Source organism: Terrapene carolina, unplaced genomic scaffold (genome assembly GCF_002925995.2).
Source record: "Terrapene carolina triunguis isolate 2854851 unplaced genomic scaffold, T_m_triunguis-2.0 Scaffold233, whole genome shotgun sequence".
Lineage (NCBI taxonomy): Eukaryota > Metazoa > Chordata > Testudines > Emydidae > Terrapene > Terrapene triunguis.
This window is the reverse complement of record NW_020664584.1, coordinates 428,634-442,050: the sequence shown is the minus strand read 5'-3', so window position 1 is coordinate 442,050 and position 13,417 is coordinate 428,634. Positions and strand designations below refer to the sequence as shown.

The following is a 13,417-nucleotide window of genomic DNA, read 5'->3' as shown; positions in this document are numbered from 1 at the left end:
TCAAGTTGGCAGATTTTCCTTTGAAGATTTTTTTTTCATTTTACTAAATATTAAAAAGCACAGGTTAAAAAAAAGCTTGCTCATTTTCTCTAGGTTAAAAAGCTAGATAGCATCTTGTAAAATGTTTATTCAGCTAACTGCCAACAGAGGCTACCTGCATTCTGCGAGAGAGTTATATTTGAAGAAGCCTCAGTCCTTACCCTCATTGGATGAATATCTGCGTATGGTGGTTTTCCTTCAGCCATTTCTATTGAAGTGATTCCCAGTGACCAGATATCTGCTACACAGTTATACCCTATTTCTTGGATCACTTCTGGAGCCATCCAAAATGGGGTTCCTATAACTGTGTTCCGTTTTGCCATGGTATCCTAAAATGGAAGGGGGGGGGGAGAAGCAGAAGAACAGACTATTTGGCAAGCAGAAGAAACAAGTTTGCCAGCTATTCATTAATAAATAACACTGTCCCTAAAGATTATACACAAAAGTTACTGAGTAAGACTGAAATAAGGAATTTTGCACATTAGGATTGAGATGCATTGGCACAACTGTGTGGGGACTCAGTAGAAAACAGTAGGTGTTACTACAGTATGTGCTACTACACAACTGTTTTGGTGCTTTAGTTCTGTGAACAAGAAAGCCAGAGTGTCAGCCTGCCTGTCCCTCCTCTGGGCCCCATTGTAGTGCATGTGCACTGCATTCATGTAAGTGCTAAACAATTGAATTTAGCATAATCTCTCCAGTAAGTGTTTCACTTGTACCTGCAGGCTGAATGAGAAATTTCTACATACACAACCCAAGTAACAATTTTACTCACTGTAAGTTGGCCTGCTACCCCAAAATCTGCAAGTTTAGCATGTCCTTCTGTATTTAGTAATATATTTCCAGCTTTGATATCTCTGTGTATTTTCCTCATAAAATGCAGATATTCTAGTCCTTTGAGGGTTGCTTGTACTATTGTAGCTATTTCCTCTTCTGTCAACTAAAGAAAAAAAAAAGCAGTTAGATTGGTATCTCATGCCGAAGACCAACATTTCCTTGAAACACAAATACAAGATTCCCATACCAACTAGCAGAAAATTCTATGCAGTTTCAGTTACCAAGATACAGTATTATCTATACACAGTACAGCTGGTTTACTTTGTCTCCCTTCATGTATTGTGTGTACATGGCCCTTTCACAGGTAACTTGCTATTACACCACCACTGTAACTAGACAAGGTCAACTATAAAAAGCCCAGCACGGAAAATCAGGATTCTATTTTTTCAGATATACATATAATTTTAATCAGAAAACTTACTCAAACTGCAATTACATTATCTTGAATGATCAAGTTAGCTACCTAGTTAAACATTGTGGTTTCCAGGAGTTCTGGGTGCTTGCAGCTCACAGGACAGCTAATGAGAGCTCTGGATGCTCTGAAAAAATCAGGCCAAAGAACTATGCATAGACTACTACAAAGCTACTTAATGTAATATAAAATATGTAATATTTAGACTGGATACTTAAAGCCTGACATGGTATAAATATGGATTGTAAGGGGAAAGGACTTACTGTTTTATTTCGTAATCGAATTATATCAGACACAGATCCAGCTCCACAGTACTCCATGACTATCCACAGGTCCGTGTTCTTAAAATAGCTGCCATAATACTTGACTACATGGGGACTATGGAAAATTAGAGAAAACGAGTCAGATACTGTTGATGAAAGCAATTTTATAAATAGGAGCACAATATAAAGCACAGCCAAAAAAGATGCTAAGAGTTCAGGGTCAGACTTGGGATCCCAGACTTAAGGCTGAATATATTACAAGGTTAAGAGTTTGCAGGAAATGCTCATATCCTCCATTTGGGGATTTCCTCTTAAATACCGTAACAACCATTCCTCCCAGTTCTGCAATTTAGTTCTGAGACATAATGCATTTTACTTATCTAATAAGAGTTAAGTCTTTACAGTACAATAGGTCAGTTTATCTTATCTACAGTTGCTGCCTGGCTGCCCAAGAAGCAATAACCTACTCTATATCAATGTATCAGATCATAAGAATGACCCTCTGTCCTTTAGAAAGAAGCCAAAGGCTGTCAAAAATGGACCAGTTATAAAAGGAACAAAAATAAACTCTCTGCTCTATGAATGAATCTCTCTTATGTAAGAATTTAAATTTTGATATCAGAAGAGTTAGTCACCATGTAGGAGTCTCCCAGAATGTTTGCGCAGAGAACAGAGTTCTTCCATGATTCACGATCCCTACTGCTCACAAGTGTCGAGCAGTTGGGCAAAATGGAAGGTCCCATTTTAGGCCTTATACTCTCTTTTAAAAACAAAACACTCAAAGAAGGCTAATGGATTTTGTAAATTAATTCACAGAATACTTTATGAACAGGTTCTAAAAAGGTTACATTTTATTTAGTCAGACAACGATTACCAGAAGGAAGAGGGAATAGCTGTAGACGTGTACTCAGCAGAATTATAAATCGTTGTGTCCACGTTTTGGTACTGCAAATCTTATTCATGTTAAGCTTTTTTGCTTGCTTGCAGTTTAAAAAAATAGTTCCTCAGACTAAAGGCTTAACACTAAAATAAGTAAGGACTTAGAAATGGTATGTGGCTTTTAAGTATTTATCCAAGGGAAACTTTTGTAGCAGGAGGGCAGTTGTGTATATGATCTCTTCATAAGCTTTTCTGCTCAGACAGTTTTTCCAAAGGAAATGAGTGAAATCAGTGAGAGATACACAGGGCACGACTTTCATAATACAACCACCCCACTTGTGCAAGAGTAATTTTGAGTGGCCTCCGACTTAGTCGTGTATTTTAATGCACTAAAACCTGCACATACTAGCGATGGCTCTGCAAATGAGAATTCTGTCACCTTTGCAGACAGCACACTAGCCTGTGCATATGCAAAGTGAAACACACAAGTGGAACTCAGGTGGAGGCACGATGAGGTGAGAGAGAGAGAGAGAAATCATGCATACATCGCCTGCTCTCTTTCGGTTTTCCAAATAGCACTTATTGTAAACAAAGTCTATTAAACTAGACTGAGGAGAGGCCAGCTTAAGAACATTTAAAAAAAACTCAATGAAAATCATGTTTCTTTGATAAATGTTGGCTAGTCCACCTCAGACAGTGCAACAGCACAGTGTTTCCTAGATTCAACTGCTAAGCAGATCCCATGCAATACTTTTCTTAAGGGGTTGCAGGTGGGATTCATTGCAGGCACTTACCTATCACATTGCTGCATTATGGATATTTCCTTTATGATCTCCTGCAGGTCAGACTCAACAGGAACCTGTTTAATTGCAACAACTTGACCTGTTTCTTTATGAATAGCTTTGAATACACTGCCATAGGATCTGTAACAATCAAAATGTGAAATACTAAATACAAGCAATACAACAGGTTAAAAACTGGCACACTTTTTGGTTTACACTTAGAGGTGCATCATAATCTGGAAAAAAAGGAACATTGTTTAATGACCTCTCCTACTACAAATATCTTAATAGTTGATTTTTTGAACACCACATACAACTTGGACATAATAAAACAGGAGTATTTGCAAAACTTCAGTTAATCTACAGGCTCCTGGTGCTATAGTAACAATGAGAAATACATAGGAAAGATGCTAATCACCACATTCCCAATAACCTTAAAAATACCTTTTTACCCAAACTCCAGCAAACTCATTTCTCTAAACTATTTTCAATATACATTTAACTGAAGTGCAGTAAAAACTGGTCTATATAGGTTTTTATATCATGCTCATCACCATAGTAACTGAACAACATGACTATACATCTGCCACTTGTTTGTTCTCTCATCCTCTCCCCAGAGGGAGAAATCTTGTGGAGTATCTTGTTTTGGTAGATTTTTCTGTCTGTTTGTTCGAATATAAGATATATCTGTTGATATATGTTTATGTTAGAGAAGGCAAAGTGAAAAAATGTGAGCCTTGATGTTGGAATGGACGGTGGTGAGGTTTATGATGGTCCTTAGTGTCTGAGCAAGTTCATTCCAGTGTCTTGGACCAGTGCCTGAGAGAGTTCTATCTCCCACACAACGAACTTTATTCTTATTGTTGAGAGTTTCATTGTGCCAGAGGAGTGAAGCTGTCAACCACAGTCCTCATCCCAAAGCTTTAGACCATCTTGGGCAATACTATATACTTTTATATATAGGCACATGGTATAGAAGCTTCATATTTTGCATGCTTAAAATTATGTTTTCATCCATTTGCAAATAAGGTACAGCAACAATTTCCTATAATGCATACACAATAACTCTTGAGAAACGAATGGATGTCATGGCAATAAACTTGCAGGCAACAGGGAAGTAAACCAAACCGTCACTTATATCCATCTAATTCATGAAGTACAGTGATGGTGTCCAGATTATCTCAGACTGAGGTAAAGCACTGCAATCGTTTCAAAGATGCAGGAAAAAATAGGGTAACATAGGGGCTTCTCACAAGACACGGTTCTGACCCTAAAGTAGAGAAATCTGCAGGGCTTGGTGGAGACGTAGCCAAGAAAGTCTCTGTATTTCACAGCACCACACAATAAACACTGCATAAGCTGTTCCAAGATAAGCAAATTAGAAAGACAAAAAGAAATAAGATGTTTGCCCCTACACTCCAATATTATGTTTTTCTACAAAAATCAAGGTATTTGGATAACCCTCTCACCCCCAAAATTAAATCAGTTATTGCTTCAATGAACAAGAGGATCGGAATAAGAAATTTCCTTTGAGACAGAAGGGCTTAGAATAAATAAATTTTAATTTCTTATAAAATTGTAAATAAATAAAAAGAGCCATAAGAATTAACTTTTCTGAGGCTTTCAATTTTTTATCACCAACTTTTCCGCCAGCATTAGTGTTTACTATAACTATTCCTAAATCTTGTTTCAAACACAGTTGTCTGTCTCCACTGGTATACTGTAATTCAAATAGACCAAATATGTTCCAGCTATCTTGATGGAAAAAAATACTTTTCCAGCATAAGTTTGTACATTGTCAGAGGTTTAGAATTCAACATTGTATTCAGTTATTGTAGTTTCAGAATTTCACACAGCACTTAACTGTTTAACTGGATGCCAGTTAGTAAGAATTTACAGTCCATCCATTTTGCCAGAACTAGATATTGTTACTGGGCACAAGTGCAGTGTCAGTTTCATGGGTTCATCTTGAAATAGACTACTGAGTTTACAGAAGTTGTCTGTCACATGATTTGTTCAACATATCTTATTCAGGCACAGTATAGGATTAAAAAGAAGTGCCTGAGTATCAGAATGCAAGCTAACCTCAACTTTTATGTTTCTTCTAGTTAGCATCTTCCTCCTAAAATAAAATGTAGATTTTATTTCCAGTGTCCATTCAAGCATTTTTTAAATTTAAAAGTTCCTCAATTTAAAACTGGTGTTTACACAACTCGGAGCTTAGATGTAGGTGTTCCAATGACAAGCACTATATTCAAAATGCCACCTGCCTCAAAAAAAGGTTCTCTGTTAAAAAAAAAAACAAAAAAAAACAAAACAAAAAAACCCACAGGTCTTCACAAATAGTCAGCCATTACGTGTATATGTTCTTGGACAAGTTTACATTCTGCACATTGTATAAGACACTCACCCTTCTCCCAGCTTCTCCAGGACATCAAATACTTCTTCTGGCTGCTTAGTCAAACTATCTTCATCTAATTTCTTCAGCTGCCTGTATATATACAGAGATGTAGAAATAAAAGAGTTTAAGATTCTGTAATTTGGTTATTTCTGAGAACAGAACTTTAAGTAAAACTCATTTTAAACCATGCAATCTGACAATTTGACAAAAATACATTTTATCTTAATATAAAATTTAGTCTGCTTGAGGAGTAAAATACAGCGGTTAGATGTAGTGTGAAGTAAACTGCGTTTAGCACAATCAGACCACCAGGTACTGCTATTTCTTACTACTACAAAAGGTCTGAGTCTTACAGGGGGGCAGCGTTTTATCAAGCACAAAGATCTACATTTCCTGTCAGTGGCAGGAAACAGTAAGTAGTATCAGAATATATTCAGGATCATTTCCACACCATTTGAACATCATGATGTCTACACTTATTGAACAAATCTTCAACAAGCTCGAAGTCTTATGGCATAAGATAGTTTAGAAAAAGCTTGTACCAAGAATCCACACAAACATTTTTTTAAATTTATTTTCATGCTTTTTTTTTTTTTTTTGGTGCTTTGTGATGCATAAAGAAAAGGTTTGTTTGGGGGAGGTTTTTTCCTTGCTTATTTTTCACACTTGAAATTCAGATTTTGTACATCTTGGAAGACTATGAATGACTGGAGAACTGGTAGGATAATGGCATAAAAAAACCCAACAACAATGAAACTGAAATCTCATTAACCGAGATAGAAAGTGATTTTTAGTCAGACTGCTTAAGTCTCCTATAGTTGAAACACTTAGGAGCAAGGTTGCCTTTGTTAAAGATTCCTATGCTCGTTCAATTTGAAGAAAAAAACCAAACAAACTTCTCATTCATCACAAAGCAGCAAGAAAAGCACAAAGCTAGTCTTTGCAGGTTACCTTTAATATACGTTACATACAATCTCTACAAGGTTCTAAACAGTCCTTAAGGACATAAGCTCTCAAAACCTATCCTTTACAATCCACTAAGTGACATATAATAGACACAAGAAAAGATACATTGCCTCCATTTGAACCCAAAAGAGCTCAGTTGTGGATCCAAAAGACAAGCATGATCCCCCACTATCAGTCAAATTTGATTCCCACACTTGAGCCAGGTTAAGATGAAGCACGTGTCTATGTTTATAACTTACAAATAAATATCTGATGGCTTCTGTGGGCTGGAGTTACTAAACATCAAGACAGCAAATACAGATTTTGTATTTGTGATACTAAGGTGGCTCATCAGATGCTATTAAAAAATGTAAAAAGTTTTGATTAAGATTTTGTAAACCAGGAATAGAAGCCACGCTGTGCTCATTTTCTATTATGTTTATATACAAAAGCAATATAGCAGAAGCAGTACACACATGCGTTATGTACAATGGCTTCCTGAAATGAAGAAAATATTACAAACAAGCAGACTCAGGAAATGGCGAAATACTGAAAGTAGTCACTAGCTTCTCTGCAAAGATAAGCATTGAACCAACAGAATGTTACTTGTTTGAAAGAAAAAAAAAAATCAGTAGATAATCACCATATAAGTCACGATTTCCAAGCAGTGTGAAATGTGGAAATCTAAAGGACAGATTTCTGATATAGTATTTAGATACTATACTAAAAAAAGCATCTAGTATGAGACCCAACCATTAAGTATCAAGATAGAATTTTAGAAAATCCAAGCACTACACAAGTTAATTAGAAGCCAACTTAACTTCTGTTTCTACTGACACCACCAGAATACTCAGATTCCAAACAAATTCAGAAATTCAAGTTTTATTTAATCATTAACTAAAAAGCTCTGAATCAATGATGAGTGAGCCGATTCATTTAGAATCGGTGTACATTTTTAGAGAGAGTTGAAGCCATAAAACCAGCATTACTGTATGGACATGAACACTCCAATCTGGGTCAAGTATAGTTAAACGTTTGCATAAAGAGTTATAAAATAAATGCACACATTTCTACTAGTAGAAATGTTACTCCATCATTTAAAAAAAACAACTGCTATCTACGCCACAGAACAAAGGAAGCTGCCTCTTCAGTTCATCATTCAAATATACCGTTAGAAGCAGCTGCAAGCTACCGATAGCATTTTGACAAACTGAAACTTCATTCAATTGAAGAGATGCCTCTAAAACATCCCCTATCTCGGGTTGCTCAAGTACAGCCTGCAGTGAAATGATAGGAAGGTAATAGGTTTATTCAAAGGTTTCACTGAAATCCCAAGATATAACTCGTCTTCACACCCAACAGACATTGCTGTACCTGACACAAAGAAGATAAAGAACACTGAGGGACATAAGTAACAGTATACACGGTTCTGTGCATAGCTGTTAAGAATAAACATCTTGTCATGCTAATTAGTTTGCACCACAACTAAACATTTTGACCATTTAATGGAAGAGCCAGGAGTGCAAAGAACTAACATAATTTCACTTTTTGCCAAATATACATGCAATAGTGACCTTTACTGATGTATAACTTATTATTAAGGAGAGACGTTAGCAATTAAACATCTGATTTCCCCCCCCCCCATTAAAAAAGCAACCTGACAGCAGACTTGACATCTCTTAGTACAAAAGATGGGGGTTTTTGTTTTGTTTTTTGAGTGCAAGACTTGTGCTTCCATTTTTCAATAGAAAAGGTTTGAGTCATTTGTTTTTCCACAACTTGACAGGGTTTCCTCAAAGGGTGGAGGCCTGATTATGCTAAAGTTGTTTTCGCAAATTCCCTTCTCTGCAAGCCTGATCCCACTGTTAAACTAATCTAGTGGCAAAAAAACAAAAACCAGTTAATGTTTTAATATTTAGGATTTCTACCCCCTGGGGTTCTCTTTAAAGCAATTTGATGCTCCTCATTCATTCAAAGTGTTGCCATTGGTTGTGTTCTTCTACAGCTAGTCTCCAGCTCTCCCCCTCTTTTGTCCAAGGTCCTCAATCTTACAAATGGACATAAGAACACTGAAAAATTCTAAGAATATGTGGACCAAGCAGATCTAACCTAAAAGATAAAGCTGTGTGCAATCTCACAAGAGATGTACATTAATGGAAACAGAAAGTTACCACAACAATCACCCGCAACGGCCATCACAAGTGTGGCAGAATTGTTTCTAAGGTATTTTTAAAGTGCCTACCTTCTTGAGCTCTAAGTGCTTATTCTTAAAAGGGGCTTATAGAACATTTCTTTGGGTCTCCCACTGTGTTTTTGGTTGTCTATTTAGATTGTAAATGCCTCAGGGCAAGACGACTACCTTCTGAATCTTCTACCGCCCTGAACATAGTCACAATTTTAACATACCCTTTTGATGGTCATAAGACAGATGCCTTATATAGCAGTATCATTGCTGAAAGACATGTGGCTTAACTTTTGTTTTCAAGATTTGGTGTCTCTAAACCCTGTTTGCCAGAAGCTGGGAATAGGCAACAGGGGATGGATCGCTTGAGGATCACCTGTTCTGTTCATTCCCTCTGTAGCACATGGCATTGACCACTGTCAGAAGACAGGTTATTGGGCTAGATGGACCCACTATGGCCATTTTTATGTTCTGCTTACCACACTTACATTAAGTAGTTTGCAATTACTCCAGGTTGCATCTTTCTTGTGTAATATTTAACCTACTGAAAAGTCTTGAAGTCTCTTAGCTTCATCCTATTCTTAGCTTTCTATGACTTGTGGTTTCACTAAGGTTCCTAAAATAACACAATTACTAGCCTGAACAAATTGCAAATGTGATGGAGCGCATGTTTACTCTTAAATGTATCTAATCCCTCTTTAAGAAAAGGAAATTTGTGAGGGTATTTTATTAAAACACAAGGGCAATGAAGATTGGAAATTGTGATGCCAACATTTTAGCTGCATGTCAGTAGTGTTGGTTATTGCCGCAACAAAACTTGTAACCATAATGCAACCACACACAGCCTACTTGACAAAACAGACACCTCTTTCCACAGATATGTAAGGAACAAACTCCTACACCTTGCCCTGGCCACTGCAAACTTTACCTTAGGAGCAAACATAAGAATTTACCACTCCATCATCAAATTCTTTTTCGTCTATCCCTAATGGATGCAAGGTTTATTACCCTGCCATGTATTTAATAACCCCGGCCCTTTATCATTTATCCACATAATTATTATACTTGGGCTCTGTACATATTACATTTAGTTCCCTTCAGTTGTTTTTATCCCTTCTTGATGAATTTCTAACACTCCCACTGCAGTAGGGTCCACACACCAATATTAGTGAAGCTGTAGGGACACATGCTGCCTCAGGGGATTTTTAGCCTGAGGAGAAAAGTCCTGTGATGCTGGTTGCTATGTCACCCATCCCACGGCTCCCTGGGAAAACATGGTATATCTAAAGGATGAGTCACTTACGAACCTGGGCTGATTTTAGATTATTTAACCTTTCAGTGGGCAGGTGTTTTATTTATATTTCCCACAGCGCCACCCCCCTCATCTCCCTCCCACACCTCCCACAGACCGACCCACACCTCCCCTCATCCCGACCCCAACCCCTTCATCCCCCCACAGACCATCCCACCCCCCTCATCCCCAGCCTCCCACAGACAGACCCACCCCCCTCGTCCCTAGCCTCCCACATACCGACCCACCCTCCTTCACCCCCTCATCCCCCCACAGACCGACCGACCCACCCCCTTGTCCCCCCGCCTCCCACAGACCGACCGACCCCCTCCGCCTCCCACAGACCGACCCAACCTCCTTCATCCCCCAACCTCCCATGACCCAACCCCTAGTCCCGACACCCCAAGCCCCTCACCGGCGCGGGTTGCGCAGCTGCACGGTCTCCATGGCGCCCTAGAGCAGCAGGGCAGGGGGCGCGCTCATTCTTCCATGACTCCAGCCGCTCACTCCCGGCGCTTTCCCAAGGCCACTTCCGCTTCACTTCCGCCTCCTCTCTACACACCGGAAACAAGGGGCGGGGTCATCGTCACATGGTCTTATAGAAAGGGAGGCGCTGCCCGCCTTCCGCGGCCGCAGGGGCGTGGTCCTTCCACTGGCTCCGCCCCTCCCCACTCAAGAGGAGGTGCGGGCAGTTTTCTTGCTCATCCGTCCGGGGTGGCTCAGAGTCAGCCCCTAGGACAGGGCAGTGTATTGAGGGCTGGAGCAACAATTTCCCAGCAGCCCCACCGCCGCCAACCTATTTTGCATACTAGTTTACATATATTTAAATATTCAGTCGGATGGGTATCATCCTATTTGCATTAGGCACAGGGCCGGCTCCAGGCACCAGCTTGCCAAGCAGGTGCTTGGGGCGGCCGCTCCGGAGAGGGGCGGCACGTCCAGCTATTCGGCGGCAATTCAGCGGACGGTCCCTCACTCCCGCTCGGAGCGAAGGACCTCCCGCCAAATTGCCATCGCGATCGTGGCTTTTTTTTTTTTTTTTTTTTTTTTTCGCCGCTTGGGGCGGCAAAGACCCTGGAGCCAGCCCTGATTAGGCAGTCACTTTGAGGCTCCAAACTCAGGAGTATGGGTGCCAAAGCCCCTTGGTCTGTGCCCTAGGAACCAACCCCATCCCTTCAGGCTCTGCTCTGGGAGTTGGAAGTAGAGCCCAGCAGCCCTGTTTCCCAGCACTCTGCTTTCCCACCCAGTCAACCTTATCCTGAATGCGCTCCAACCTATTATGGCTACTGAGGGACAGAGGTAGAGCAGCCCGGGGGGGCAAGTGGGGCAATTTGCCCCAGGACCTGGGCCCCGCGAGCCCTCGCCAAGAATCTCTTTCCTCACTTGTCGGCGCTCCGAGTCTGCGGCGGTGGCATTTCGGCGGCGGGGGGCCCTTCAGTCGCTCCAGGTCTTCGGCGGCTGGGGGCCCTTCAGTGCTGCTGAAGACGTGGAGCGACTGAAGGGCCCCCCTGCCGCCGAAATGCCGCTGCCGCAGACTCGGAGCGCTGCCTGGTGAGTACAAACTCCCCCGCTTTGCCCCAGGCCCCCTGAATCCTCTGGGTGGCCCTGGACAGAGGACTTTAGCCTGCCCAAAGCTAATGGCCCTTAACCAGTGGGGAGGGGCCATTGAACCCAAGTAAATTTTGAGGATAGGAGTTATGGTTAAAGGTTAAAAATCAGGGAACTGGAAGGGCAACCTGAGCAGAGAACTCCCAACAGCACCCACTGCTCCTTAAAAGTGTCTAAGGAGTCAGTGGATGCTGCCCAGAAGACCTCTGCTCGCAGGCATGACACAACAAGCAATCAGAAACAGGCCTCACAGTCGCAGAGCACCCCACCATCCAGCTTTTTCCTTCTGGTGTGATGGATGGCTATCTTAGCCAGCACCGGGACAAAGTTGACAAGGAAGTCTCACGACTTTGTGGGCCCATGGATGGGGTGTGTGCATAAATGAGGAGGTGTAGGGAAAAGTGGAGCTAGAACCTCAGTAAGAGGTTCTGGAGAAGCTGGAAGAAGGGCTGCAACCTGAGGCACCCTACGTAAATGTGCACCAGGGTCTCCCTCTTGCTGCACAAAGGACAGGTGTCAGGGGAGTTTGTGAACTGCACCAGGTACATACTTGGGCTCATGTCCCTATGTAGGAGCCACCAACTCTCCAGCAGGCCATGGAACCAAAGTGGAGTACAGGGGTGAATGTGCTCCAAACTGCCACTGGGGAAGATGCTCAATTATTCACACAAGAGAACCAGTGTGACTGGTGTAGTTCATGAACACTAGCTCCAGAGGCTAAAGCTAATTGCAAGAGGAGGGGGAAGGCTCACCATGTCAGCCCAGGAGAAGTGGCAGCTCCCCTCTGTTATTAGTAGAATAGGGAGTCAGAAGAGAGATATTTACTCTCTGTTCTCCCTTCCTTTAATCCTTGATTGGCTCTGATTCTTGCATTACAAAGTTAGCCCCAAGAAATGAATAATACCAGGTTCCTGTTTACGGCATACAGCAGTAACAAAGATTGCTCCTTGCCCCATATTTATATAATCATAGAATCATAGGCCTGGAGGGACCTTGAGAGGTCATTTAGTCCAGTCCCCTGTACTCCTGGCAGGACTAAGTATTATCTAGAGTCTAGACCATCCCTGACAGGTGTTTGTCTAACCTGCTCTTTAAAATCTCTGTGATGGAGATTCCACAACCTCCCTACGCAATTCATTCCAGTGTTTAACCACCCTGACAGAAGTTTTTCCTAATGTCCAACCTAAACCTCCCTTGCTGCAATTTAAGCCGCTTGCTTCTTGTCCTATACACAGAGGTTAAAGAGAACAATTTTTCTCCATCCTCCTTGTAACAACCTTTTATGTATTTGAAAACTTTTGTTATCATGTCCCCTCTCCGTCTTCTCTTCTCCAGACTAATAATGATTACACTTGAGAGTGAGGGGCTCCAGGAGCTGCAGCAAGATAGTTAGTTGGCTTGAAGGGGCTGGTATGAATGAGCTGGTGGGCTTTGAACTCCACAGGGATTTGGCAAGGGGCTTGTTGGCACTGAGCACCAGGGGGATGCAGCGTGGGGCTAGTGGATGTTGGGCACCCATGGGATGTGAAGGGGCTGCTGGGTGTTGGGCACCAGGGTGTTGTGATGAAGGGGCTGGTGGGCATTGGGCTCCCATTGGATGCAGTGAAGGGGCTGGTGGGCATTGGGCACTGGTGGAATGCGGTGAAAGGGCTGGTGAGTGTTGGGCACCACAGGGATGTGGCGGGGGGTTAGTGGGTGCTGGGCACCAGGGGGATGCAGCAAAGGGGCTGATGGGTGTCAGGAGGATGACGCGAGGGGCTGGTGGGTGTTGGGCTGTG

At 41.7% G+C, this 13,417-nt stretch overlaps 2 protein-coding genes across 2 annotated transcripts in view; one reads left to right on the top strand and one right to left on the bottom strand.

Annotated features, from left to right (window-relative positions):
* The window catches only part of STK4 (serine/threonine kinase 4), a 71,783-nt gene extending 61,223 nt beyond the window's left edge, over positions 1–10,560 (bottom strand). Inside the window, exons 1-6 of the mRNA XM_026656819.2 lie at positions 10,447–10,560; positions 5,623–5,703; positions 3,225–3,353; positions 1,552–1,666; positions 815–979; positions 201–368 (exon numbers count right to left, since the gene is read on the bottom strand). Of these exons, the coding sequence (XP_026512604.1) occupies positions 201–368; positions 815–979; positions 1,552–1,666; positions 3,225–3,353; positions 5,623–5,703; positions 10,447–10,478 (690 nt within the window). The 5' untranslated portion in view covers positions 10,479–10,560. The remainder of the gene's footprint in view (positions 1–200; positions 369–814; positions 980–1,551; positions 1,667–3,224; positions 3,354–5,622; positions 5,704–10,446) is intronic.
* A 2,642-nt stretch (positions 10,561–13,202) lies between these two features.
* Positions 13,203–13,417, top strand: part of TOMM34 (translocase of outer mitochondrial membrane 34) — a 10,171-nt gene continuing 9,956 nt past the window's right edge. Inside the window, exon 1 of the mRNA XM_026656755.1 lies at positions 13,203–13,292. Within this exon, the coding sequence (XP_026512540.1) occupies positions 13,203–13,292 (90 nt within the window). The remainder of the gene's footprint in view (positions 13,293–13,417) is intronic.